General features: G+C 42.0%; 1 protein-coding gene across 5 annotated transcripts in view; it reads right to left on the minus strand.

Annotated features, from left to right (window-relative positions):
- Window positions 1–378: 378 nt before the first annotated feature.
- Window positions 379–26,892, minus strand: part of atp11c (ATPase phospholipid transporting 11C) — a 45,555-nt gene continuing 19,041 nt past the window's right edge. Inside the window, exons 4-31 of one of the 5 annotated variants that reach the window (XM_034093695.2) lie at window positions 22,526–22,606; window positions 20,972–21,079; window positions 20,055–20,183; window positions 19,647–19,735; window positions 19,012–19,062; window positions 18,542–18,606; window positions 18,375–18,456; window positions 18,139–18,289; window positions 17,414–17,611; window positions 16,349–16,519; window positions 14,789–15,003; window positions 14,571–14,642; window positions 14,411–14,484; window positions 14,202–14,305; window positions 13,506–13,687; window positions 12,446–12,712; window positions 11,498–11,675; window positions 10,935–11,037; window positions 10,674–10,819; window positions 10,420–10,479; window positions 9,561–9,688; window positions 8,935–9,070; window positions 8,778–8,843; window positions 8,573–8,676; window positions 8,296–8,452; window positions 7,143–7,233; window positions 3,206–3,237; window positions 2,884–2,941 (exon numbers count right to left, since the gene is read on the minus strand). In XM_034093695.2, coding sequence (XP_033949586.1) covers window positions 7,144–7,233; window positions 8,296–8,452; window positions 8,573–8,676; window positions 8,778–8,843; window positions 8,935–9,070; window positions 9,561–9,688; window positions 10,420–10,479; window positions 10,674–10,819; window positions 10,935–11,037; window positions 11,498–11,675; window positions 12,446–12,712; window positions 13,506–13,687; window positions 14,202–14,305; window positions 14,411–14,484; window positions 14,571–14,642; window positions 14,789–15,003; window positions 16,349–16,519; window positions 17,414–17,611; window positions 18,139–18,289; window positions 18,375–18,456; window positions 18,542–18,606; window positions 19,012–19,062; window positions 19,647–19,735; window positions 20,055–20,183; window positions 20,972–21,079; window positions 22,526–22,606 — 3,207 coding nt within the window. In that variant the 3' untranslated portion in view covers window positions 2,884–2,941; window positions 3,206–3,237; window position 7,143. Of the gene's footprint in view, window positions 2,942–3,205; window positions 3,238–5,651; window positions 5,761–7,142; window positions 7,234–8,295; window positions 8,453–8,572; window positions 8,677–8,777; window positions 8,844–8,934; window positions 9,071–9,560; window positions 9,689–10,419; window positions 10,480–10,673; window positions 10,820–10,934; window positions 11,038–11,497; window positions 11,676–12,445; window positions 12,713–13,505; window positions 13,688–14,201; window positions 14,306–14,410; window positions 14,485–14,570; window positions 14,643–14,788; window positions 15,004–16,348; window positions 16,520–17,413; window positions 17,612–18,138; window positions 18,290–18,374; window positions 18,457–18,541; window positions 18,607–19,011; window positions 19,063–19,646; window positions 19,736–20,054; window positions 20,184–20,971; window positions 21,080–22,525; window positions 22,607–26,892 lie in introns of those variants that run through there. The other 4 variants (XM_034093693.2, XM_034093697.2, XM_034093696.2 and 1 more) reach the window with 4 other exon arrangements.

Genomic DNA, 26,892 nt, shown 5'->3' on the forward strand with positions numbered 1-26,892 from the left:
TACACAACAATCACATTCAAACAGATATGAAAGGGTGTCATTGTGTACACACTGATACAGAGGCTTTCTCAACTCCATTCCCCACCGCTTAGCCCACAGCTACTGTGAATGGATGGTTGCTTATGAACAGTAGATATGCAAGTGGAGAAAACGGATCAATTGTAAATGTATGTAAACCTCCTCAGTGTTTGACGTGTTCTTGATGTGAGGCCACACATGGGGCAGGCGACCTGATACGCAGCCACTCAGCTGATCCAGCTTAGCCTCTCAGCCATCTCATTACCACACAGCATCTGCTGAGTGTGGCCAAATGCACACGCACACACATCAGACAAACCTGCTGACATAAACATTGGCATAATGAAGCAGACAAGGCAGTTTATCTTCAAAACATTCTGCTTTATTTCAGAAAATCTTCAGGTTTTTGAACATACTCGTTTCAAAGAGGTACATTCAGCTTGGAGGTTTGGAGTGTTGAGGCTGGAGACCCAAAGGGCTGGAGGTGGGGGGGGTCCCTGCTGCATGACGCAGGGCTGCTGAGGTGCCTGAAGAAGTCCACCTCCAGCCCTTTACAGACAGGGACAGCGTCCACAACCACAGAGCCTCTCGTGCTTTTTTTCTTACATTTTCTTACAAAAGTGGCTGGAAAAAGGTTGCATTAAAAATACAATCCATCATGTTATACTTTTCATTTAGACAGGCAAAACGTTAGATTTCAAGATATTTTTAAGCTCTGAAAATAGCATTTCTGATGTCACTTAAAGGTTTTATATATTTTTAACAAAGCAGGCAGCCCCTCTCAGCGTGTCCTCTTACATCCGGGGTCTCCGGCTCAGTGCAGTGTGGAGGTGACATGTGACAGAGTAAAGAATAGCATTCGTATTCCTGTCAGAAAACAAGTGGACTTTGTAGAAAATGTCGCTGTCCATTTGTTAAGAACACATCAGCACTAATTTAAATGTAACCTGGCATGTATGACTGCCATTGTGCAGATGCACTGTATCAGATATGTCCGGCTACATTCAGTGGAGTGGAATACAAGGCCAGCACTTCAAAGTACTGTACGTGTGTGAACAGGAATCAGCATATTACTAAAGTATAAAATCCTCACACTGACAGATTTTGTAAAGCAAAACAAAAGATGAATGAAAGGTATCAGTAAAAGGAGTGGCATTGGTTCAGAGTTTGACTCTGGGATGCTGGGAGTGTTGGGGGGGGGCTGCCTGTCTTTGCATGTAGGACAAAGACTATTAAAAGGGATTGGCACAGACTCACATCAGGGCTGCAGTAAAACAGACAAACTCAACTGGCACAAAGCTAACCCCGTGGACAATAAAAAAGGATTTATGTAATAAAAGTATAACATGTGAGTAAAAGTACAGGTAACAATAAATATTTGTGGAAAAAACAGAAAACTATATTCAGAAAACAGTATCTAAAAAGGTGATTTCTAAATGATGGCATGTTTGAATGGAATGTATGAAGCAGCACACACAGGAAGTTGGAGGAAGGAACACAACTCTGTCTTCCTGTCAGTCAGGAAACGTGACCAAAAACAGAGCGTGAAGCCGCACGGTGACACAAACGGTGTTGACGCGGCAGGTCGGGAGTTGATGTTCTTTACACTCCAACTTTAGCCTGCTTAGGACAATTCATGCAAACTAGATAATGAGTGATGAACATAAATACCTCATTTAGGCTTTAGTGCATGTGCGCAATGTGCGGTTATTGTGTGTGTCCTCGGGCATATTGTAATGTGCCTAAGTGACCATCTATGCTATGAAGGAACCAGCTTCTTTAATAGTGCAGCAAATGTCTAAGCAAACTATATCTAGAGGTTCAAGTAATCCTGGTTTTCATGACACACCAAGGTGTCTGGCTTTTCTCACCCAACACGCACTTATGTAACACACAGACAGACACACACACCGACTTCTCACTTTCGGGTCACAACGGTGTGGACAGAATCAGATCGCATTACGTTCATCTTTTTGGCTTGGAGCAGATGTTTTTACACACCCCTATAGCTATATATACACAATACAGCACATATATTAATTTTCTCATCTTTAATTGAGTCTTAAATTATCTCTGAGGTTTGAAGATTAAGGTCATTCTCCAACGTTAGATTGCTTTACATCTCTAATCTATCTCTCAATCTTGCATACACACACAAACTTTTTGGATTGAGTGGTAATATGGCCTCTAACTCCACATATAACAAACTAATAGCAATATAATCTTTATATAATCATCTTTAACCCGAAAAATCGCCTCTTCGTGAATTATTTTGACCCGAGTGTAATTTCTGAAAATAACCATTTAAATAATACCCGTCGAAAAGTGTCATGACAATAAAGTGGAATACATGTTCAAAGTGTAACCGTTGTAAAATATAGGACATTATGTCTTCTTTAAAACCTTTGCAGCATACAGCGACAGAACATCAATGGAGTGAAGCTTTCTTTGAGCCATCTTTCATGCAGGTGAACCATTCTTGGAGTGGATATTATTACAACTGCTTGTTAAAACACAGCAGTGGGATAGAGCTACTGACAAGGCAGCTGTGTATGCATTCGTTTGTAAGCTAGTATTTTTAAAAAGTAAAACAAAGAAACTAAATCATGCCTGTCATCTGAGTAGATATATTAAAAATAATGCAGGGCACTGCTCTGCAGGCATGCGCTGGGGGGGTTGGGAGCTATAGGGAATGTGTGGAGAAGGACGGATCAGAGTCAAAAGACTGCAAAACCCCTTTTCATCCCTTCCCCCATATTCATGTCTTCTTCTTCTTCTGCTCTTCTTTTTAGATGGAGCCTGATGGCAGCCAGCTCTGACCTGAACGGTACAGGACCCTGGAGGTGTTGATGCCACCGGTCCCCGCTGCCTTTCACTGGCGATCCTTCAGGTGCTTATAGGTAAGTGGTGTGACGGGTGTAATCTGGAAAAGCACAAGCAGACAGATGTTACTTCAATGTTTTCCCTATGAGCTTATGCCAACTGCAAGGAGAGGACGAGACACCTTGAAACCAGAAAAATCATCAATCAAGAGAATCGGCAGTGATTGGCAACGTACCACGATACGTGAAAACCGTATTAGGGAAAGGAAATTATCTCAATTTTTCTTCCAAGCAAACTGATCTTGTTGAAGCTCAGCAGTGACATTGAGCAGACATTGAATTAGGTTTGTCTTGTGGTAGTTTACCTGGCTGTTTGTAGGAGGCCTTCCTGTGACAGCTATTGGGAGAATAGAAATGCATGTTAAACAGTGAAACCCGTAGCAGAGGACCTGGTGCTGTTGTTAGGCAACAGTTACCGGTGATCCTGGTCAACAGCGATGGGAAAGTGTAACATTCAGACCTACCGACAGAGGGTGGACAAAAAAATGAAAACACTTAGACATTTAATATCAAGCTCACAAAAAGGTGTCAAGAGATGCCCCTTCACCTCTGAACACCTCCAGTGTTCTTGATATTGCTGCCAATTATTTTTCGACATCTACAGATGTAAGTTCAATTTGACTATATTTACTCAAGGCTTCTGTTTATTTATGAGACTCACAAGTGTTTAACATTAGATTAATAAATAGGAAATTATGAAGTAAATAAATAGAGACTGAAAATTATTACATTGTGAAATTATCCGACACATTAAAAAAAAATTCAGCTCGTTATTATCAGCTCAATTAATCTTGCTTCTTTGCAAAATACATTTCTCAGTTTCAGAGTTCATTAAAATGTGTTTTTCAAACCACAATTGCCTTTTTTTAAAGTGATGTTTTTTCATATTCAGACGGGCTGGTTTGTGATACTAAAAGGAACAGTAATTCACATGTTGCCCTCTATACCTGTCATCTCTCTACTGTCCGCTATCGAATATAAGCAACATAAAAAAGAAAACAAATACAAAATATTTAATAAAAACAGACAGAAGAAAGTAGATTTAGAACTTAGAGGATATATATATAATAAAGAGCTGAATTTTTTTAAACCTGTTTTTCAACATCATTTCCCAATTTAATATACATTTCATTTGTGGACCATATTTTGTTTTATTCCACAATGTTTTCTCTATTTATTATTTGATTATTCTCTACAAATACATCTTCAATATTATATCATGTCGTGTTTCGAATCATTTGTTTGCCCTCTTTATGTGATGCAGCACCAATGTCTGAGGTTAAGGCAACATCACACCATGCAGTGAATCAAGCTCAGCACTCACACACGCATACATTGTTTTGCCAGGAAAGTAAACAAGCGACCAACGTGTCAGGTTTGTACGTGCACACAGGACGACACGACCATGATCAAACCACAACGGTACATGAATGTCAGACTGCAGATGCAATAATGACAGGCCAGCCCTGCTGTTTCAAACTGTCAGATAATGAAATCCAAGCAAACTAACAGACACCTCACGCTCACACATTCCTAGAACAAAACATAATGAGATGGAAGGAAATGCAAATTTGAAATTGGGTTTGTAAAAGCACATGCAGAAGCTAATATAAGCGGGGATTCCAAAGGGAGGCCGAAAGGAGCATGTTTACAAAGTGTGCAGCATTAGGGCCTAGAGATGCATGTATGTGTTAAATATGTGCATAATTTGAAGTAGGGATGTCCCGATCCGATCACGTGATCGGGGATCGGAGCCGATCACGTGATTTTCAAAAGATCGGAATCGGGAGAAAAAAATCGGGGATCGGGAATCTTTTTTTTTTTTTTATAAAATCTTTTTATTATTTTATTTAATGTTACAAAACAAAAATGACCATGTTCACATCTTAAAGTCATCCTGAGGCCTTAGTTTTGGTTTAAAATTACACAACATCATGTATGTGTTGCTTCTTTTGGGCTTGTTTAGACCTGGTTGCTTATTTCTCTCAAAGCTGGCAACAGAGTGGACGCAGTGTCTAATAGTAGCAGTAAGCTAACGAGAGGCTACGTTCAGCTGGTGACTCGGGAGTCGGGACAGAGAAAATGTCAGGAGTTTCGAAGTATTATAAAATTGAAAGTGAAGGCAGTGTAACAGCCAGATGCAATGTTTGCAAGGCGGAGGTTCCGCATGGTGGAAAGAACAGAGCTACGTTCAACACGACCAATCTAATACGCCACCTGAGAAACAAACACCAACAACAACACGACGAGTACACAGCGGCCACTCGGGTAACGGCACTGAAACAACCGACACTTTCAGGGACTTTTAAAAGGAAAGAGAAACTGCCCCAGAAAAGTGAAAAGGCCAACACAATAACAGCCAAGATAGCTGAATTCATCGCGTTGGATGACCAGCCGTTATCTGTTACCTTTTTTTCTCTTAATGCATTGCATAAAGATCGGGAAAAATCGGTATCGGCAGATTGTCAAAATCAAATGATCGGGAGCAAAAAAAGGTGATCGGGACATCCCTAATTTGAAGTAATAAAGTCTGACATAGAAAGGGTGCATCTCTTCAGGCAGCCAATATCAGCTCACAAAACACAGAAGAACACACTGGGTCCTGTCCCTTGAATGTTTGCCAGTAAGCCTTTGATTCTGAAAATTCAGAGTTAGGGACCAGAGAAGCTGGACAGTTTGGCTGGGAGGGGGAAGGGGGGGGGGGGGGGGCTGGCGAGTCTTTGATTGGCTTAAATGGCCTGAAGCTGGTACCTGTTTAAATGACAGTATTGGACTCGTCTGAAAAGGTTCTCATGAGCAGGGGCCTGGCTGAAGACCGGGGAGACTGGTGGCCCCCGGCGCTCGAATGAACTGGCTTCATCTAGAAGGGTGAGGCAAGAGACACCAAGACATCACTACGCTGACAAACACACACGTTGCCTCTCGCTCCATCCTGTGCTCCTACTTGCACACAGACAAACATGTATTGACAGGGAACACACATAGGCATACACTTGTAGATAGGTGGACAATGGAAACCAGTCCTGGGGTCTTACACGCAGTTTCCTTGAAATAATATTTGTTAAGAAACCTTGGCTCTATATGAATTGGTTCATATTATTGGAAAAGCGGCTATGCTTGCACATTTCTCAAAAGCATTAGCTGTATAACACGCAGGCACAGACAGAATGCAGTGGCCCTCAGGGTTTGTGGTGAGGATCCAGGATGAGGTTGCTGACTTGAGCCTCATGCAGGTACGTTTGGGTGCTTTGACGTGCTGCATTCACCTGACTCGACATGCAGAGGCAGCAGGCATCCAAGCAGCACGGCAGCTGGGAGGAAACACTGACTGACGCGACTGGACACACAAGAATGGAAGACTGACTGCACGTTTGGACACCCGGTCCTACTCCACACTGCTTGGGCACACACACCTGCCCACTGACCTCACAATGTATTAAGCATATCTAAAGACAATAAATCCAGTTGAGGTTTAAAAATAAAGCCATCCCAGGATAGCATTTCTGATTATTGTCTAACCTGATGGGTCTATCTAAGTGGGTACTGTTTAAAGCCACAGAATGCCACCTGAGTTACTTTAGAGCAGGTGTCAAACTCAAGGCCCGGGGGCCAAATCCGGCCCGTGACTTAACTTCATGCCGCCCCACAAGAGCTTGCAAATAATATAATATGTTTATTATACGGTTACATGCCGATTTACAGAAGCACATTGCCCATAAACTACATGTCCCACAATGCATCTCAAATATGCATTTTTCTCAAAATTTGACATTTTTTCTTCAAAATATTACTTTGTTTTCAAAATTTGACTTTTTTTCTTAGAATTTGGCTTTTCTTTTTAAATCATTTTGTGACATGCGCACTGAAGAGAGTTGCAATTATTTGCCCCAGACTTCTGCTTCCAGACGTAGTTAAATATGAAGTTATTCCCCTATCCGATAATAATCCAATGCAGAGGCAATAATGTAATATATAATACATTATTTTATATATATTCAATATTTATATATGTATTTTTATATATGTTAAAGTTACAACCGGCCCTTTGAGTGCAACCTTCATGCTGATGTGGCCCTCGATGAAGTTGAGTTTGACACTCCTGCTTTAGAGGGTAAGGAAGGAGTCAAACAGTGGGAGAGGAAGGACACAACAGGTAGGAAACAAGCCAGAACGAGAGTGGCAGAAACAAAACCTCAGCAGGAAGAGTCTTGAGCATAACAGCGGACAGATAGAAATAGAGACCTCAGTCGGTCCACGAGAAGCTGTGAGTGCTAGCGGTCTGCGACAACATGAAGATAGTAGATGTCCCCGAGGAAGGAAGGCGATGCTTCATCTTTAGGGAGGCAGGTCAGGCGAAGAGGAAAGACAATAAGAGGGTGAGAGAGTAAAGGAACACTAGAGCAAGAGCACTACTTAGCAAGAACATGTTAAAATGGTAGAAAATTAGTACAAAATCAGGTTAAAGGGGGTGTTGTTAATTAAAAAGCTTTAAAAAGTACTAGAATGAAGACACATAAAAAACAAGAGTCGATTGAATGCCCAGAAGTACAGCGCATGGCAGCAAACATCTCCAGCTGCTTGGGACACACAAGTCGAGTTAATAGAAACGACAGAATATGTCTAGGAATTACAAATGTGTACTGCTTTTTGTTCTTTAAACCATGGTGCTCCATACATTTTACAAACTTGCATATTGAAGGACTCAAATGTCTCTTAATTAAGACTACTTTAAGTCTAATGAGGACTAGTTATGCTCGACATGTCACCTAGGTGCAATGCGTAAATAAACATTGTAGCCCTGCAGTGTGCAAACTGTTTATTCACCTCACTTACAGCGTAACATTTGCCCTATTTGGTGTGAATGCTCCTTTTTAGATGACTCGACCCAAACACATACATAAATATAATGTTGTGGTTTTGGGCAACTAGCTAACCCCAAATATCAAAAACCACAAATTGACCGTTAGCGAGAAGTTAGCATTGGGTGTGTTTGAATGTGTTTTAGCTTTTAAATGAAAGCTTTTGTTTACATTTCAAAACGATGTGTTTAATGTCCATGTTCTTCATGTCACCCTCATGCTCCACCTCCTGGTATAACAACACAGATAAGAGAGTTGTTGGTCGAGGCCAATAGGATTCTGCACTGAAGCATTTCTCCGTATACACAAAGTCCTGCACACCTGAGCATTCTTACCATATGAGAAGGATTTGATTTATATCCCCCTTGTAACCATACCCCACCCCAAGGATGGGCTTTATTAACAATGACCATACCTTTGGGGAAATAAAAGGTTAAATATCACAAAAACTATACGTCAACATTGAGAAGAGATATTAACAGACAGAGAGAGAGAGAACGTGAAGTAGAGAGTAAATGTGTGTGATTCAGCTTTACCTGTCCAGCGTGGGGCCCGCGGGGCTTGCGGAAAACCACCAGCAGGATCTCTGGCAGTAGGCTGAGCAGGATGAGCAAGATGATGACCAGCCAGGCTGACACCGAGCTCAGCATGTTGGCAAACACAAAGTACAAACGCTGCTGCTTCAGGAAAGGCCTGCAGGAAGGAACAGTTTGGTTTAGACTAACTGAAAATGCTACAAGGGTTGAATAAAATACAGAATAACAGGTCACCTACAATGAATAGGAGTTATCCTATCGTGAGTTGTTTTCTTACCATATTATTCCTCCCCAGAAGAAGCTGAAAAACACGTAGAAAGCCAGGGAGCCCCAGATAACAAAGTGGTTGATCCATGTCCAGTGCCGTGTGTCCAGAGCGAGCTAGCAAGGCAAAGGAAATGCACTAAATATCCAACACAATTTGCCAAAGACAGATGTTCGGCAACGCACTACTGTATAAATATGAGACAATAACACCTTACCTTAAGTGTGACGGTGAAGACGAGGACAGTGAAGACAATCGTTCCATACGACCAGTTGCCAAAGACCTGGATTTGAATACCACCAATTAGCAAATGTACTTAGCAGACGATGCCTGATGAAGTCATTGAATTATCACACTCATTAAGAAAATCCAACCTGGCCATTATCCTGCAGTGCTGGGTTACCAAACAAATATCGAACACCAAAGAAGAAGAGCAGGCCGTGGAAGACTCCGAGTAAAGTCCAGTAGAAGAAGGGACCCCACCGTAACATGCCGTTCTTAGCAATCCCTCTGAAGACATTCGAGAAGTAGAAAGATGAACAAAGTTATAATCAGTATTACACATAGCATATAATCTCCATTATCAAAAAGGGGAGGGAACAATGACATTTCAGTGAAGAATGGGAACAGCTCTCCTTTGTGCAAATTGCCACTCAATGCCTAATGTAGAAGTCTAAGGGGGACTTGAAAAATAGGATTGATATTGATAGTTTTCTGCACACAAGCGCATATATCAGGTCAAAATGTATTATACAAATAAATTGAACATATGAGGTGAATGCCTAGACAGCATAATCATCAAATAGCCAGAGAAAGAATCAGAAAGAGCTTACAAAAATGTGGCTTTGACAAATAGACCGGGTAACTTGTTTATAAAATAAATAATAATTTATACATTTATTTGAACATTGTTGCTTTTCAGGAGGTAAGTTAGTAAGGAAGTGACATTGACATAGTACCTCAGAATGTACTGCAGATAAGCACATGTTCCCAGGTTTACCTGTAGAGGGTAGCATTGTCCAGAAGAACCTCCATGCAGATGTGCTGCTCCAAAAGGCTGTAAGCCAGGATGGGCATAGAGGTGAAGCAGATGTTGTACATCGTCAGATAGGCTGCGTCATACAGGGGCTGGGGAGGATGGGAGGAGGAGGAGGAGGAGGGGAAAAGGGGAGGGATAGGCAAGGAGGAGGTGGACGGGGGATGGGATAGGGCAACTGGGGGTTAATATCATGGAGAGGAAAAATCTCAAACACACCACCATATGTAAACACACACTGTCTCATATAAGCAAGCTTATATACATCTTTCATGCAATCATGGAAGATCTGTCAGGGGCCCTGTAGCAGGAGATAATGAAATATTCCTGCTTAAAAAGATCAAAAACAAAACTATCAAAAATCAATGCGAGGAAAACGTTTTTATATAAACACTGTACCATTAAAAATGTATCACTTATACTTATTTCTAATTTATATACAAGCAACTTCATCAATGTGCTCCAAACTGTAATCAGGTCATCTTATTCCTAGCTGGATTTGAATAAGGTATTATATAGTATGACACACACACGGGCAGATACGCACACATGACACTATAATTATATAATATCCACATAGGATGTACCTTGGTGGCAGAACATGACACATGTCTGTTTTTATTTATTAAAGTGCTATGTGCTCTTAGTCAGTAAACATATCAATCAGAGCTCAAACATCCCAGGGGGCAGCGAGGGAGGGGCAAGCGGAGGGAAAAAGACTAGCATTCAGGAGGACGAGCGGAGGAGGTGTTGATTCAAGGGATACTGCCGCCTTTCATGTTCAGAACATCTTTGAACCTCAAAGGCCTCAGGACATACTCACTTGCTGGGAATAGCCACAGAAGAACTGGTACAAAAACTGAGGTAAGATGAAGCAAAGGTTCTGCAGGCAAACAAAAAAGAGAAAAGGCTCACTGATGAATAAAAACATCAAAAGGACATCAAATGCATCCAAGTCCCCCGTGGGGGTATTATGTAGGTACAATAGTGCAATACATTTTTACAAAACGGTTGAGTTTGTTTGCTGTCAAATGTGTCTAATCAGTCAGTGTGAAATGAAATCAATGCTGATCCTACCTTGTAGAAGAAATATTGCACCAAGTGTGCAATGCGAACATAGTAGAGATGCCCATGAGCCAACAAAAGTTTCTTGAGGTGCTTGAGTTTGGGGATGGCATAATCACTGTTCCTCACTGCCTGTCGACCCTCTTTACCCTTAATACCTGGAACACCAAAAGCAGATATCACACACTGCCTTCACCAAAGAGAACCACCATTTCCTCTATCTGATGCAGTCATTAAAGAGCCCTTAGTCAGCTTCAGTGTGGGATTTCTTACCAATCCCGACATGAGCCTCCAAAATCATGCTGACATCATTTGCACCATCTCCAATGGAAAGGGTGATGGGACTTCCTTTAGAGTTTTTCACCATTTTAACTATCTGTAGATGCAGCAAGACAAAGGGGCAAACATTTAAAAACCACTGTGAAAATCATATATTTTAAATCACTTAAAGGTGGGGTAGGTAAGTTTCAGAAACCGGCTCGAGATACACTTTTTGTTATATTCCATGGAATGCTCTTAACATCCCGATAGCAATGAATATCTTAAGTGCTTTGACAAAAAATCCATAAAAAAATTTCATCTGTAGAAGCCGTAGCACTGTAAAAAGTACAATGGCCTACCTGCCTTTCAGCCTTCCATCGGGGCACACATTTATCTCGTGCCCTCATTGGTCATGTGCGCGTTCGTGTGTGTTGGAGGAGGGGCTCTATAAGGAAGTGGCAGATTTTCTCCGGTTGTGTATTTTCAAATTCTAGCGATCTCGAGCTGGTTTCTCAAACTTACCTACCCCACCTTTAATGAGGAAATATTTCCAATTTGTTCCAGATTCTTCTGACCTGTGCCTTCTGTAGAGGGGCCATGCGGCAGCAGAGCACAGATGTGCAGTTCTGACAGATCTGCAGGAACAGGTTCTTGTAGCGACTTGAGTTGGATTCAGAGGAGGAGTTGAGCACCATGGACAGAGTGGCTCCATCTATGATAAAGCCGTAGTCATGGTTTGCTGAAGACCAGGCCCTACAAAACAAAAACAAATAAGGGAATAGGTTCAAGTGTAGTCATTTCTATTATTCAGTTTAAAGACACAAGAGCGAAGTATCACACGATAACTTTAATACAGGTCATTTAAAGGTCTCCTATTATGCTATTTTTAGGCATATATTATGGGTCTCAGATATATAAAAACATGTCTATGGTGTGTTTTGCTCAAAATACTAAACAGATCATGCATTTCAGACATCCCTCATATCCCTCTGTTTCACCCCCGTTAGAGAAACGCTGATTTTGGGTCCTTAGCTTGAAAGAAAAAAAAAGAGGAGGGGGAGCTAATGCCTGTTCAGAATGACCCGGCAGCTACAATTACATGCTGCCGTGATTAAACGTCATCATGTTCCAAACACATCAAGGATTATTTCTGAAACAGTACGGAGCTCAAATGCTTTTCCTCTTGCGGGTTTACCACAAGGTGAGTTCCTTTTTTATTTCCTGCTTTTTTACACATGCTCTCTCCAGTACAGGTTAGCTCTGCGTGTTAGCGATGCTTGCTAATGTAAACAAAGACTATATTACGTCCAAAACACGTCGGGCATTGTTTCTGACAGCAACTTTCTGATCTCTCTGCGTTGTACCCCCGTTTTTAAAGATTTGGGTACGGAGGAAAAGAGAGAGGGTTTTATTTGTTGACACTTTGTGAGTTCCCCGACACATCGGGGACACATATTTATGTATGAAAGACATCAAAAAGTGCATTTTGCATGATAGGTCCCCTTTAAGGTCAAATGACTAACCTGGTGACGCCTGCCTTAACTGGTGGTGCATCCTGTACGGCTTTCTTGTGATATTCAACCAAGAGCTCATGCAGTCGCTCCTCACGCCTCCTGCCTCCATCTTCTAAAGTACGCACAGTCAGCTCCAACAGTTCTGTGTTTCTCTGGAACAATCTACAAGCATAACAGGTGGACTTTGCTGTCTCCATCTTGTCCCCCGTTAGCACCCAAACCTTCATGCCTGCACCCTGGAGAGCCTCCATGGTCTCTGCTGCCTCCTCTTGTAGCCTTGGGGTGAGAAACAAAGATGATTGCACTAACTCTTAGACATAAATGCTATCATGAGAAGGAAAGGAAAAATGTCACCAGTTAAATAAAACCACTGGCACCTGGGTTATATTTCACAAGAGACATTATGCATGCAAAGAAACGCTTAATGACAATCTGATGATAAAATCTGAAGCTGCTGTGTCACAATTACTCTATTATAATAGCCTATTATATTGATATATTAAAAATGTGTTTTAGATTTGATGCATTGATGCAAGCAGATACAGTTAGGTGTTCCCTACCTTTTAGGTTAGTCAATGCATTATCCATCTTAAATATTAATTATAAAACAATAATCTTGGATTGTGAAAGACCCCTTACCCAATGTCAACCACAAGGGGGCGCCGTGAGCTTACATTGAAACCCTCACCATACTCAATCAGATTAGATATGCCACTTCATACAGGAAACAATACCAGAAGTGTAATGAGGAACAGACTTAGTGTGAAAAGCTGACATTAAAGAAAAGCAGAAATGAATCGTAAAACAACAAAAGGGGCAATCGGAAATCAAGACGAGTGATGACAGGACATTAATGACACATTTTTTATAACTGGCATCAACCAAAGGTTGGCCTCTCCTATCAATTTTATATTTAAAGCCTCCTAAAATTATTAGCACTGTTTTTTAATGAGAAGGAGAGGAGAGCAAGGACAACAGCAGCATGCAAGTCATTATTCAACTGTATATGTGAGCAGGTTCATCAGTGTGAGCTGAGTTGTTTGTTATGTTGTGTTGTGTTGGCACTCACCGGTCTTCTACAGCAGTTGCTCCTATCAGACTCATGCCGGTCTCCACTTGGTTGTAAACAGCCATGAGCTTCTCCTCTCTGTCCTGCAGAGCCAGCCTAGCTTCCCTCAGGCCTGCGTCTGCCTGGGCGTACTCCTCTGCATTGAGATATTTGTAGGCCACACACAGTGTGCGGTATCCCTCCTAAACAACACAACATACGGCACCCAATGTTAGAAATACAAAACAAAGAAAACATCATTATTATCTTTAATTAAAACCTGTCTGACCATAGTATCATACAGTGTAAAGTGGTGCAGGAATGAGTCTTAAAACCCGGAAATGACATTTTACCAAATCTTTTTTGACTCGTCTCAAAATGTTGTTGTTTTTTGGCCACAGCCATACATTTTCGGAGCTTGTATGTATTGTAAAATGTCCAGTTGCTAACAAATGTCTAAATGAGATTACTAAATGTCATCACGCCAAACATGAGTCCGTGGTGTTAATATGTAAAGACTATCATGCTGAACAAAACATGTAAGTACAAAAAATAAGGATCAGCCACATCTTGTTTTCTGCAGTACTCAGAAAGCCTATTGTTGTTTTTTTAAGGACCCCTTAGCCTACAAAAAGACATCATCACTGCACCACTGTACACACTTAAAAACAACAGATATTGACATATTTAGAGTGGCAATCTGTGCATGTCACCCACTGTTGCATTACGCTCAACATTCATGCGTATCCTTTCGACCTCTTCCTGTCTGACGCGAGGGAAGATCGATGAGTCCGCTCCCTTACAGAAAAGCAGTGTATCACCTGGACACAACACATACAGATTACAAACACAGAGCATGGTGAGGGCTGAAGGCCAACATTAAATCATAGTCAACGCAATGAAAATGACAGCAATCTCAAGCTCACCTGATTTGGATCTGACTATAACACTCATTCGCCTTCTCACTGGGTCAAAGTTCAACACGTGAAGCAGTTCATACCTTAAGGTGGTACAAAATGGAAATTAAAAAAGCTGTAGTACAAATAGAAGCGTATGAATAAAAACTATGTTTGATAACCGACGTACCTTTCAACATCATTGTCCCTGGTGAGAATTTTCATGGTTTTACTTTCAAAACCCAGAAATGTGAAGCCGTACCTGCAGATGGAGACAAATCATCACAAATGAGCCACTGATGAACTTGATTAATGAATGTTGTGATGGAATGCATACCATGGAGGCTTGCTCTTTGACCTTTTGTTACAATGTCAGCTGAACACATTGAGTCACCACAGCCCTCTTACCTCATGGCACCCTTGACCAGAGCTACCTCATCAGGTGAGGAGGCGATAAAGCCTCTCTGCTCCTGTGGGGGCGGATGGAGCCCCTCTCCATCCACCCCTAAGCCATCCACATGGTCCATCAATCCGTCCCTTTGGCCCTGACCCTGCTCTGGAGACTCCTTCACCTGGACTGTGTGGCACAGACACAGGGCACGCAGAAACAGCTCTTCCTTCTCCTAAAAACACAACGTGAACATGGTTTAGTGAAGTACAATAAGATATTATATAAATTGTGATTAAACAAAATGAATGTATAGATTTATTGTAAAATCACACCAGGGGACTGTTCTCCGATTAGAACACTGAGCAAGTGCATTGAGCACATCACTGACTGGATGACTCAGAACTTTCTCCAACTGAACAAACAAAAAACTGAGATCATTGTTTTTGGAGCAAAGAAGGACCGATTAAAAGCTTCAGTCGGCAGAATACAAAACCACTAATAAAGCCAGAAATCTGGGTGTAGTGATGGACTCAGACCTGAATTTCAACAGTCACATCACAACAGGCATTAGGTCTGCTTATTATCACCTGAAGAACATATCGAGGATTAAGAAACTAATGTCACAACAGGACATAGAAAAGCTTGTCCATGCTTTTATCTTTAGTAGACTCGACTACTGCAATGGTGTATTCACAGGGCTGACAAAAGCTTCAGCTGATTCAGAACGCTGCTGCTAACATTAAAAGAGTGGATCACATCAGTCCGGTTCTGAAATCTTTACATTGGCTTCAGTCGGCCAAAGAATTGATTTTAAAGTAATATTGCTAGTTTTTAAATCATTACATGGTTTAGGACCGAGGTATATGGTTGATCTCCTACATAATTACGAGCCATCAAGGTGCCTCAGGTCTTCTGGGACGGGTCTGCTATCGGTTCCGACGTCTGCAGAAACTCTTACTATTTTTAAATCGAGACTGAAAACATATCTCTTTGCCGCTGCTTTTAATTGAGCTGCTCATATTCGCACTAGAGTATGCCATTTAAACGTGTTTTAAATGTATTGTTTACCTGTGGTGTTTATTTTTATTATTTTATTATCTTTGCTTTGTAATGTCTGTTGTAAAATTGTATAATGTGTTTTTACTGTATGTATTCTGAAAAGTATTTTAATTTGTTTTGTAAAGCACTTTGAATTGTCGCGTACAGAAAAGTGCTATATAAATAAACGTGCCTTGCCTATACAAATTGTTTTATTTGCAACTTTAAACTAGATATGAATACAGCCACACATGGAGCCATATACAGTAGCTGGAGTTTAGATAACGAACTGATTTTACAACTATTTGTCTAAATTGAGTCCTTATCAGCATGTGTGTGCAACAGTGTGTATGGGTTATCAGGCGCTCATGTCAAGAGAACTTTGCTCCCCCTCCGTGTTGAGCGCTTATGTTGACATGTCAAGGAGACTGCATGTGGGTGACCGGTGAAGGGTCTTTCTGAGCAGCGAGCTATGTAATGGCCATATGTTGCCGCATGTGTGACTTTTACAACAGATGGAGGGACACCACAACACCCACCCTGCCAGCTTTGTGCTGCACTTTGTTTGCAGGTCCATCTGTAACACAGAATCCGTCCAGGTCCGTGCCTGCGTCCTGGTACTTGTACTGGAAGCCATCGATGCAGCACTCTATGAACTCCATGTTGTTCTGAGTGAGAGTGCCCGTCTTGTCAGTGAAGACATACTCCACCTGCAGGCAATGTGATAAAGAGATGTGAAAGGCTCTTCCAAATCCATAAAGATTCATTTTCCCATTTAACAGGGTCCAACAATAAGATTAGGCAATTACTTCCAGAAATAATTACACTGCATTAATCAGTTTAACGAAGCATCAACTTTAATTGAAGAAATCCTCTGGCAAACCAAGTGTGACTGATCTATAGCAGCACTGTTTGAGTAAGCGCCATTAAAACAACAGAAGTCAGGACAGCAAGACCAATATGGAGTTATTATAAGCTCATATTTCGCAGTAGCACTGTACAGATGGGCTGTGGCAATGCCGATAGCATGTAGATGCTGCGGACGGTTGTTCCAATTAACATTTTTGTTCTTTTTTTACTAGGTTTAATTGTATTAAAGCAACTAATGCTGCCTTGAAGTGTATCTGAATACAATTATTTATCTGTAAATATATTTTCCGTTACATGTTGAATACGTTAATCACATTTACACACTTACACACTTACGCACTTATGCACTTATGCACTTATGCTTGTGGATCACATCCTCATTTAGGCTTTGCACAGAGATTGCATTCATATATTAATGGAGACTGCATATTTACTGTTGAGAACAAGGTTTGCTTTCTGACACTTTTGTAATGCTTTATAATATCATCAGTGCCATTAAGGGGGTTACTCAGCTTTAGAGACACAAAAGACATGACCCAGTGCCTCTTAAACAACATTTAAAGTAAAAAAAAAAAAATCAATATTACAAAAGGAGACTCAATGGCTGGGAGATTTCATAAAGAACTACAGGTTTTGAATAACAAACAAGAATGGTGACTTTACAGAAAGCATTTTTCCAATGACATTTATGCCTTGAAATGTTGTTGTATTTTACTTTGGACCATCTGCCTCACCTGTCCAAGCTCCTCGTTAAGGTCTGAAGTGTTGACCAAGGCACCCTCTTTTATTTCAGGGTCAAAGAAGTCCTTGTCCCATGTGATGAAAAAGGATCCCAAAAACTTTTGCATCTCAACCGTCACATACATGGACACCGGGATAATGAAGTTGAAGAGCACCATGAAGGACAGGAAGTCAGTGAACATCTTCAGGTACTGTTGGAAAAACATGAAAACACAGGGAGATGATGTAATGCTTTTCTTATCTCGATTACCATGAACTCCGATGCAACACATAAACATGGTGGATAAGGTGAGACCAGTAGTCCTTGATAAAGAAATAGTGGAGTCCCAAGGTTGTATCACAATGTTCACAGTTCATTTTGGGATAGGGTAGAGGGTTATCAGCCAATCAAATGGACCGTGTCCCAATATAGGTTTGTGCTGACCCCATTGCTGAGAGCAGTTTTTATTAGTATGGATCAGAAGAGGCTAACACTTGTAAAACAGTACAAGGACACTGTGCTCTGAAAAGTTTCAACAACAAGCCTACACAGGGTGTTTACCACAGTAACACATGCCTTCTAGCTAGAATACAATGTGTAATAGATATAATACAGTGAACTGATAGCTCTTCTTTTCCCAGGAGTGGTCATTCCTGCACGACTGGGTTTGTGGCGACCCTTAACTCACATTTTATTGCTTTAAAAACATGGAGGCGGGTTGATAAAACATCCTCTCACCAGATTGGTGTCTTTCTCTCTCTGGGTTTTCTCGTTGTACCAAGGCTCGTCCTGTCCGGGCTTGTTCTGCCACACATACTTAAGTGTCGTGCACACTAGGGCCTTGCTCACCAATATGCAAAGGTAAACCAGAAGGAAGGCATTGATGGACCTGAAATATAAAAAATGAAATAAATCAGTGCCAAAAGCTAAGTCACATATGTTTCACTTGTTTACTTAATTTCCTCTAAACGTACTTCTCCACGGCCGAGCGTTTCTGAGACTTGCCCTGGTAGTTGAGAGCCATCTTTGTCTCCATGCCAGTGTAAATTGCAACACCTTGAGGGAGATAAGTGATTAGCTTTTAAGCCATCTCATTAAAATACGTTATTAAAAAAAAGAAAGGCAATATGACTTGACTCACCACATATTGTTTGAGTGTTTTTTAAAGTTGACCCTTTCAGGAGGAGGTTTTCTGGGCCCAAAGACCTGCAAGAGCACATGGGAAGACAGAACTGTTTAGTGATACAGGTGATGTGCAGTCAACACAATCCCCTACTCTCTAAATGGAAACCTGGCAGGCCAGCTGGCATCCACTCTAAAATACGGCAGTCTGGGCTTACACCGTTTCCAGTGTTCTTGAGAAGGACATTGGCATTTGTTTGTACGGCCATTACAAATCAGTCAATGATAAATGCCTGTGGGAGTGCTTTGGAAGCCGAGGCTGAAGCAATGCCAACCTGTTTTAATTTTAATGCTTTTCTGCAATGAAGGATCAATGCAATAATGATTTGTTGGTTGATACAGAGAGAAACAAATGAGTGCTTAAGCAATCTGTTTTGATTTTGCTTTCACTTAAAGTGGGCTGGGGTTGTCGTGCATTAGCGCCCTCACCTCACTGCAGGCTCCTGATCCGCTTTGTAGATGTGCATTCGGCCGACGAACCTGGAACAAAATGAAAAACGTGCTCAGAAGCAGAAGTAATTTGTACATGTGATATTTGTTTTTTGTATATTAATCTATCTGTTCATGCTAGAATGGGTTTTAATTTGAGGTATCCAAATGTATGCTCAGTTCATTTCATTTACAAACTTTAAGTACTTATGTGCAGAGATTTGGGAGTCAGCTTATTACTGGGGGTTAGCCAGCAGCAGGCTGTCACTTTGATGTACTCTTTATAGCAAGCATTTGGCGCCATGGCTTACTTAGCTTTATCACGTCTCCAACACCATTCTGATGTCTGGTTAAATGACGACTAATCCTACTCCTTGTTCCAAGGGGGAGCTAAAGGCTATGTGTTGATGGAGAGGAGAGTCCTACAAGTGAATAGGAACCAACTGTGCTGGCTATTCCTAATAGGAAACACACACTAAGGCTTGCCTAAATGTGTCCACTTAACAATCGACATGTTAATATTAGAGGCATTTAAAACATTTTGAACTGGCATTGAGTGAATCCCCTGCCCGACAGACCACCGGCAACACATGCTTGTGGTGTAAATCTGTTGGGGCCACAAGATGAGTGCCTACTTGTAAAGGTCAGGCTGTGGCTGTTCACACTCGATGGTGGCGTTGAGAGATTCCAGATCTTTCTCCGTGTCTGGCACTGTGTAGTGTGTCTGAACAAGACGAAGAAGCAGAGAGAGAGAAGTGTGAGCATTGACTTAGTTGACTTCGTTATTATCTTTGCCTTTCACTTTCTCTCACACACAGGAAGTGTGACATAAAGAGATAACATTTCCTATCAAGATATGATTTAAAAATTATTCAAATATATACATTTGCTTTCATACCAACTTCCTTTTTCCTATTTCTAATAAGCAATACATTTATAAAATCATAGGGTCAAAATATAAATCAATATCATTTGACCGAAACAAGTTTTTTTGATGAATATACTTCGACAATGTAATCTTAGGGAAGAAAAGGGGGTCTTACTTTATGGTTGGACTCTCCATCCAGACTTGCTGTGGTAACAAAACATGTGTCATCTTCTCGACTAGACTGCAGCAGTATTAAATCACAGGGAAAGGTCTCGTCTTCATCCACCTCCAAAACATCTCCAACCTGATAAAGAAGCACAACCAAGCGGCACTTAAAGAAGTTCCACAGTTTCCTTTCTCCCCCTTCTTCTAAGGCACCAGATCAGTAGGACTTAAACCGAAGTTTAAACAATCACAGGGAGCAGAAGGACTCCAGAATAAACGTACGCCACTGCCAATCTCCTTTCAAGGCGCTGTGGCTAATTTGTTAGCAAGCAGACCTACTTCAAGTGATAGCATAAACAGAGCAACATGAGCACCCCTGCAGTCTAACCATTGGTCAATAAACACTCTGATGTAGCCTTTCAACTACTGACAACAATCTGGTTCTTTGGCTTGTTTGATGTTTATTTTAGCCCTAGTCCATTTAACACTAGGAGGTAGCCTGCAGGGAGCTTGTGTGAGCTCCTGTGCGGGAAGCAGCTGTCCAAACTTTTATCCAAAGCATCAATGTTTTGGTTTTGACAGCTGGATGATCAGTCTCAGCGGGGTCATGAGCACTCGCAGCACTTAACATAAACATTTGGAGTCGTTTGGTTCACTTTACATATTGGAAAATATTGTTTAATGCATCATGTTTAACCTGAACACCTTTGAAAAACCTATTGCCTTGAGAACATAAGAATGTATAACATAAGTAACGTGCACATGACACCCTGGACACATGAATTACCGTCACAACCATGTTTGAACGTCAAATCAGTTCAGCATACAGGGCAAGTTCTCCCTGTGCATGAATGCAAAACACAGCTTTTTCATGGCCATGTGGCTAAGAAAATATTTATTCCAGTGGATGTGTCTGTTGAAAAGTACCTTGATCTTCTCACTCTCCTTCCGTACCCTCCGGCCTTGCTCGAGCACTGTCACTGGGTACTTATTCACCTCATTGTCAGCCTTGTGCCGTAACCAGTCCTCGTAGCCCTAGGGCAGCATACCAGAATCAGAATTTAGTTATTTGCTTAAGCAACAAAAAGTACAATACTTGTTCACCAGGGAACAGGATATTGACATCAGTACATGCTGACACAGAGTAAAGGTTTGACAGAACCTCTCACCAATCATAATAGAAGACACAAAGAAATGTCTGTGCATACATATAAATCATTATGAGAGAGAGAGAGAGTGCCTGACGCAGCAGAAGGGGATAATCATTGTCCAGCAGGGCATTGGAACAGTATGTCTTGAAATAATCCCGGGGCTGCAGCAGCACGAGGCACAAATATTAGTGTAGACTTCATAAGTACTTTAAAGGTGGGGTAGGTAAGTTTGAGAAACCGGCTCGAGATACACTTTTTGTTATATTCCGTGGAATGCTCTTAACATCCCGATAGCAATGAATATCTTAAGTGCTTAAATAAAAAATCCATAAAACAATGTCATCTGTGGAAGCCGTAGTACTGTAAAAAGCACAACCAATCATTTTAGCCGGCCCGGCTAAAATGACTGGATGGCCTACCTGCCTGTCAGCCTTCCATCGGGGCACAAACTTATCTTTGCCCTCATTGGTCATGTGCGCGTTCCTGTGTGTTGGAGGAGGGGCTCTGTAAGGAAGTGGCAGATTTTTTCCGGCTGTGTATTTTCAAATTCTAGCACACTCGAGCTGGTTTCTCCAAAATGACCTACCCCACCTTTAAGATAGTGAAGGGGACGGTGCAAAGATGCAGGGGGTAGAGAGGCGAACCACAGTGTGTGCCAAGGTGGAGCCTGAGCCAGAAAACAGGATTACCAGGAAAGGTTATAGGAGGAGAGAGAAAGTCTGGTTGAGTGATGGTAGAAATGATGCCAGGTGGATGAAAGAGGAAGAGGAGGGAGGGAGGGAGGGAGGGAGGGAGGGAGGGAGGGAGGGCAGGCATGGCCAGTGGAACTATACAACCATCATCACTTTAGTAGGAGTCGGGCGTACAGCACTTCAAAGCATGATGAAGGCGGTTCAGTGCTATCAGTGTGTTCCATATATTTCCCCAAGGAAGTCCACTCACTATTGTGCATTTCAAAGGCCCAGCAGTAGACCAACTAAAAAAGGCGATCCCAGAACAATACATCTAAAGACGTGACATGCAAGCGACAGAGTCGAGGAAACAGACCCCCCCCTTGATCATTTGTATCTCTGTAATAGACTCTCTTTCTCTCTCCCCATCTTCTCACATTCCCAGAGAGCCAATTTCATCTTCTCAATCAGAAATAGCCAGCGGAGCACATTATTACAAAACCCACATACGTTACACACAAATCACAGCAAAGGTGTTGAAGGCAGGGGATTTGTGGTGTTATATGTAGAGGGAGGAAGGGTAGAAAGAAATGAGGGAGAAAAAGAGGCAACCTAAATCCCAATTATTCGTTATTATCATACACTTATTAGGGTCTTACCTGCTTGATAGCCGTTACTGTAATCACAAAAAATAAGGGTAGGCCACTGGTGACTGGGCTGGTAGGGGTGTCCACTATCACCTATTGGAAGAAACAAAATGCACTTGAGAGGAATGTCACGTTGTAAACTGTAAACATATGACCTTTAAACTGTAAAGCTATGCGTTAAATACTAGACATCCCCACAAAGCGTTACTGCAGCACACGTGTGCTACTGGGGTTACAGAGGGAGGAGTCTATGGTGATAGTATAGAAGATTGGGAAAGCCTTCTAAATGCAGGGTGTAGTCGCTTTCTGTGAAGAAATTCTACTATTCCCCACATGTGTTCATCAGTGGGAAACACAGGGGAAGACATTTACATTTTGGAAGGGAGCGAGGGAGGTTCTGGACCGCAGAACCTTTAATCAAGCGGTCCAGGGGCAGAGTGCTTAATCTGCAGGCATGCCAACGCTTTTGTGTCACTGCCAAGGAATGGGAGAGGGCCAACACAAAGCTTTTTTGGATTCACTTTACCTGCCGAGCTCTGCGTGAGGGAATCTAGTAGTATGCATTGGGTTTCATTTCTGTGCGTAATGAGTGCGTGACCAGCTATCAGGTAATCCCAAACAAGCAGTTTCGGAGCAGCACCTGACCACGGCTCCCAGCTAGAGCCCCAGTACACAATTGGCCTTGTGTGTTTCTTAAAACCATTACAAGATGGATTTACCCTAGCTTTTCTGATCCTGCAGGCTGGCTTCCACCAGAGCCAGATTGCATCCACGCACAGACACATCCAGCTCGTTGGTATTCTGACATTACAAGCCGTCGGATAGCCATCAGCTCAAGGAGAGCAGGAGATGCGTTTCGAAGCAGTCTCTGGTGTTTTACTTACCTGTGTGTGGAATGAGAATGAAATGATAGCCTGCTTCCCGCTCAGTAATCACGGTCAATCATGAACACACAGTTGCACTCTGCACCCACACTTACTCATGCACACACACTCATAGTAATGACAAGGGCAGATAGCTGCCAGCCCAACTTCATTGGGATTACAATTAACTGTAGGATTAATCAATTACAGGGCAGAGAGGGACCAGTGCACATCGACTATTTGGAGCAGTGCAGATTTAGAGGAGAGCCTGCATTATATTTGAAGTGCTTGGCGACTCCAGTGAGAAATAAGCAAACGTAAGGATTCTGCCGCAGGTGTAGAGAGCCAGGGGTGGGAGTGCTCAATGCTTCAAAAGGACGCTGCTGTACATGAGGATGTGATCGGGCTCTGTTTTAAAGACGCATTACACCTTGGACATTGCTATGGGATATGTAGCTATAGTGGATTATTGGATCACAGTCTCCTATTGTTATGTTATTCCTCCACTGTTTGTCATATACAGATCCTCAAAGGACAACACGACCCATGATGTGATGAGTATTGGAAAAAGGTCATGACGAACTTTATTTTTGCCTATTCCCATGACAAATTAAATGTTGGCTGATTACAGAAACCAAAAAAGAAGCTGCAAGAAGGACCGAGGACAGCATGTCCCTCTGATGCTGCGGCCAGATGGCAACACTTGACAGAGCGCGGCCAAAGTACAGAGAGAATGCTCAACAAAGCCAACTTTTAGCATAAATGTCGCTTGATTTATATTTGGTGTTTCTATGACAGTTACAATGACAACTGTTCAAAAGAGAACTATAAAAAGAGATAAATGAAAGTGTTCTTTTTGATCCCATAAAAAGTTATTCTATAAAAAGCTATTTCATCTCACACTAAAATAAAGTGTAAAAAAAAGACACTTGACAAGTTTATAGGACAGAGAAGGACAGCAATTCATTTTGGAACAGTACGAGGGTGAAAACTGCCCTTTAATGCTTCAATGGAATCGTTCTGGAAAATACTGCAACTGCAACCTCCTGAGAGAAAAAATAAATACTACAGAAAACCTCCAGCTACTGAACTTCTGCCAAACAACACACAGTTCTCCCAGAGCTCGTCCTTCAGAGTTTATCCGTGCTGATTCACAACAAAGCCCACCAAACTTCCAGATGGCCAAATACCTTTCCTCCTCTGCACCAAATGCAAAGCCAAAACATCTCCGCAACAGGAGTGCACTGTGTGCTGCTGGTGTGATGCCAGAGCTGCAGAGCCCTTCATCTGATCTGAGAAGTGTGTCAGAGTGAGCGACCGACAGCGGGTCCCAGGGCAGCGCTGTGAGCCCCCTCGCGTCCCCCTACCCCTTTGCCCTTTCCTCCCCCCCCCTCTCCTATTCTTCCCTCCTCTCTCATCACCATTTCTCTTACGCTCTCACTGCGCTCTATTTCCATTCGATCAAATTCAAGCAAAGACATGCAGGGCTATTTATAGCGGAGTGGTGCTTTTTTATCAGCCTGTGTCTATTTGTGGCACTCAGATGTAGAGGGCTTCCTGGCTGCTGACGTCAGCAGTGCAGCGCTGCAGAGAGATGGGTGGAATGAGAGAGAGAGAGAAAGGGAGAAAGAAGGACAGAAAGGAAGACACTAAATGACAAAGGCAGAGACAAAAGAGGGACGGATGGGAGGATGCATGACATTTTATTGCTGGTAAAGCATTTGCATGAAGCCTCTTAGGGGAAGTGAGAGGGTTGCGAGAGGTTTATTTCTGTCTCCGAGATGCAAGTGTAACATTTGAGCACGCGGGGTCGGCGTACCTGCTTCTCTCTCATCCTTTCTCTCTGATATAATAGCAGGCTGCATGGGGAACGCTGAGTGGTTGGGATAAGGAGCCCCTCAAGAGAGGCTGGATTAGTGGAGAAACGCCAGCCACGCTGCAGCTTGGGTAAACACCGTCAGCAAACCCAGGACACCCACTGAGTCATACATTAACACTCACAATCACATGCACGATGTTTTCACAAACACACACTCCACACACTGATAATCCCTGTGTGTTTGTGGGAGGGATGCAAACATGCGCGGTAGCTCACTCCCACATAAGGGTTCTGCATTAGCTCATGATCATTTAATATAGCTCACAACGGTCAGAAAACGTGGCACCTTTAGCTCACGATAATGTAGAGTTAAACCAGAACAACTGGAAAACAGGGCAGTCGAGTGTAAATACAGGTGGAAACAAAGCCCGGAGGAGTAGATAAACACAGCAGCTGATCTTTTATTGACTTAAGGATGATGGAATTACTTTGCGACAGCAGATATTTCTCAATTGAGTACACTGCTGGGCTTCTGGGAGCAGTCACTCTGAGCTCATTCAGTCAGTATGCGACTAGATAGAGCACGTCCCTCCTGAGCAGACCCAACAGCAGCACCTGTTTACACTAGAGGGCTGTTTGCAGCCTTAGTTTAGGTTACTGCTAAAAGCAGAGAGGTTAGTTTCCATCTCCATGGATCAGGACAAAAATGGAGAAAGAAAGAGATGACAGAAGAGCTGGTGCAGATGCGAGCACCTTTTTTTTTCTCTCCTACTTCAATCAACAGCCAGACCCCAAAGAGGAGAGAGGAGAGGTCACTTAAGAGCACGCAGCAGGGGAGGACGGATGCCAGTCAAAGCATTTTAGTCAGCACTCTTGGCCAGCTCACAGTTTCCACGTATGAGGAAAGGGCAGCACGTACCAAACACAACACGATCTAACAATGACAGACATGAAGCTGCATTTTAAATCACCTTATTAGACTCTTGTAAAATAATGTCTTTTTTGGATTGCACTAAACTGTGGTTTTTTGGAGAGGATGAATGTAAAAATAGGCCAACCTCAAATACAGATACTCTTTGTACCCGGTAACCTAATTCTAGGGAAACTGCATATCGACATGTTAGATAAAAATACAATTTACACGCTCCTGAATCCTGGTACTAATGGCCCATTAAAAACCCATTCATTGGTTTACACATGACCTCACTACTGTGGGACAATGAAGGCAAACAGTGTAGGAGGTTGGATAAATACTTCCTTAGAACCATATGCTTATGTATTTGCAATGTATCTCGAATCAAACTAGGTGTGATTGATACATTTCTACTAGTGGTGGGCAATACGGCAAAGCTCTGCCATTACAGTAAATGTCATTTGATACAACAGTTACCTCGGGTGTCAAGATACAGTGATGTTCTGTAGTGGAAATCCAATTAAGAAATGGGTTCAAATATACATATCATACATTTTATAATTATCTTCTATTTTTGATTTTGATTCCTTCTTCATCAAATATGTTCAAGCCTTAAAGGTGGGGTATGTAAGTTTGAGAAACCGGCTCGAGATACACTTTTTGTTATATTCCATGGAATGCTCTTAACATCCCGATAGCGATGAATATCTGAAGTGCTTTGACAAAAAATCCAAAAAAAAATTCATCTGTGGAAGCTAGGGGTGTAACGGTTCACAAACATTTC

This window comes from Pseudochaenichthys georgianus, chromosome 10, assembly GCF_902827115.2.
Source record: "Pseudochaenichthys georgianus chromosome 10, fPseGeo1.2, whole genome shotgun sequence".
NCBI lineage: Eukaryota > Metazoa > Chordata > Actinopteri > Perciformes > Channichthyidae > Pseudochaenichthys > Pseudochaenichthys georgianus.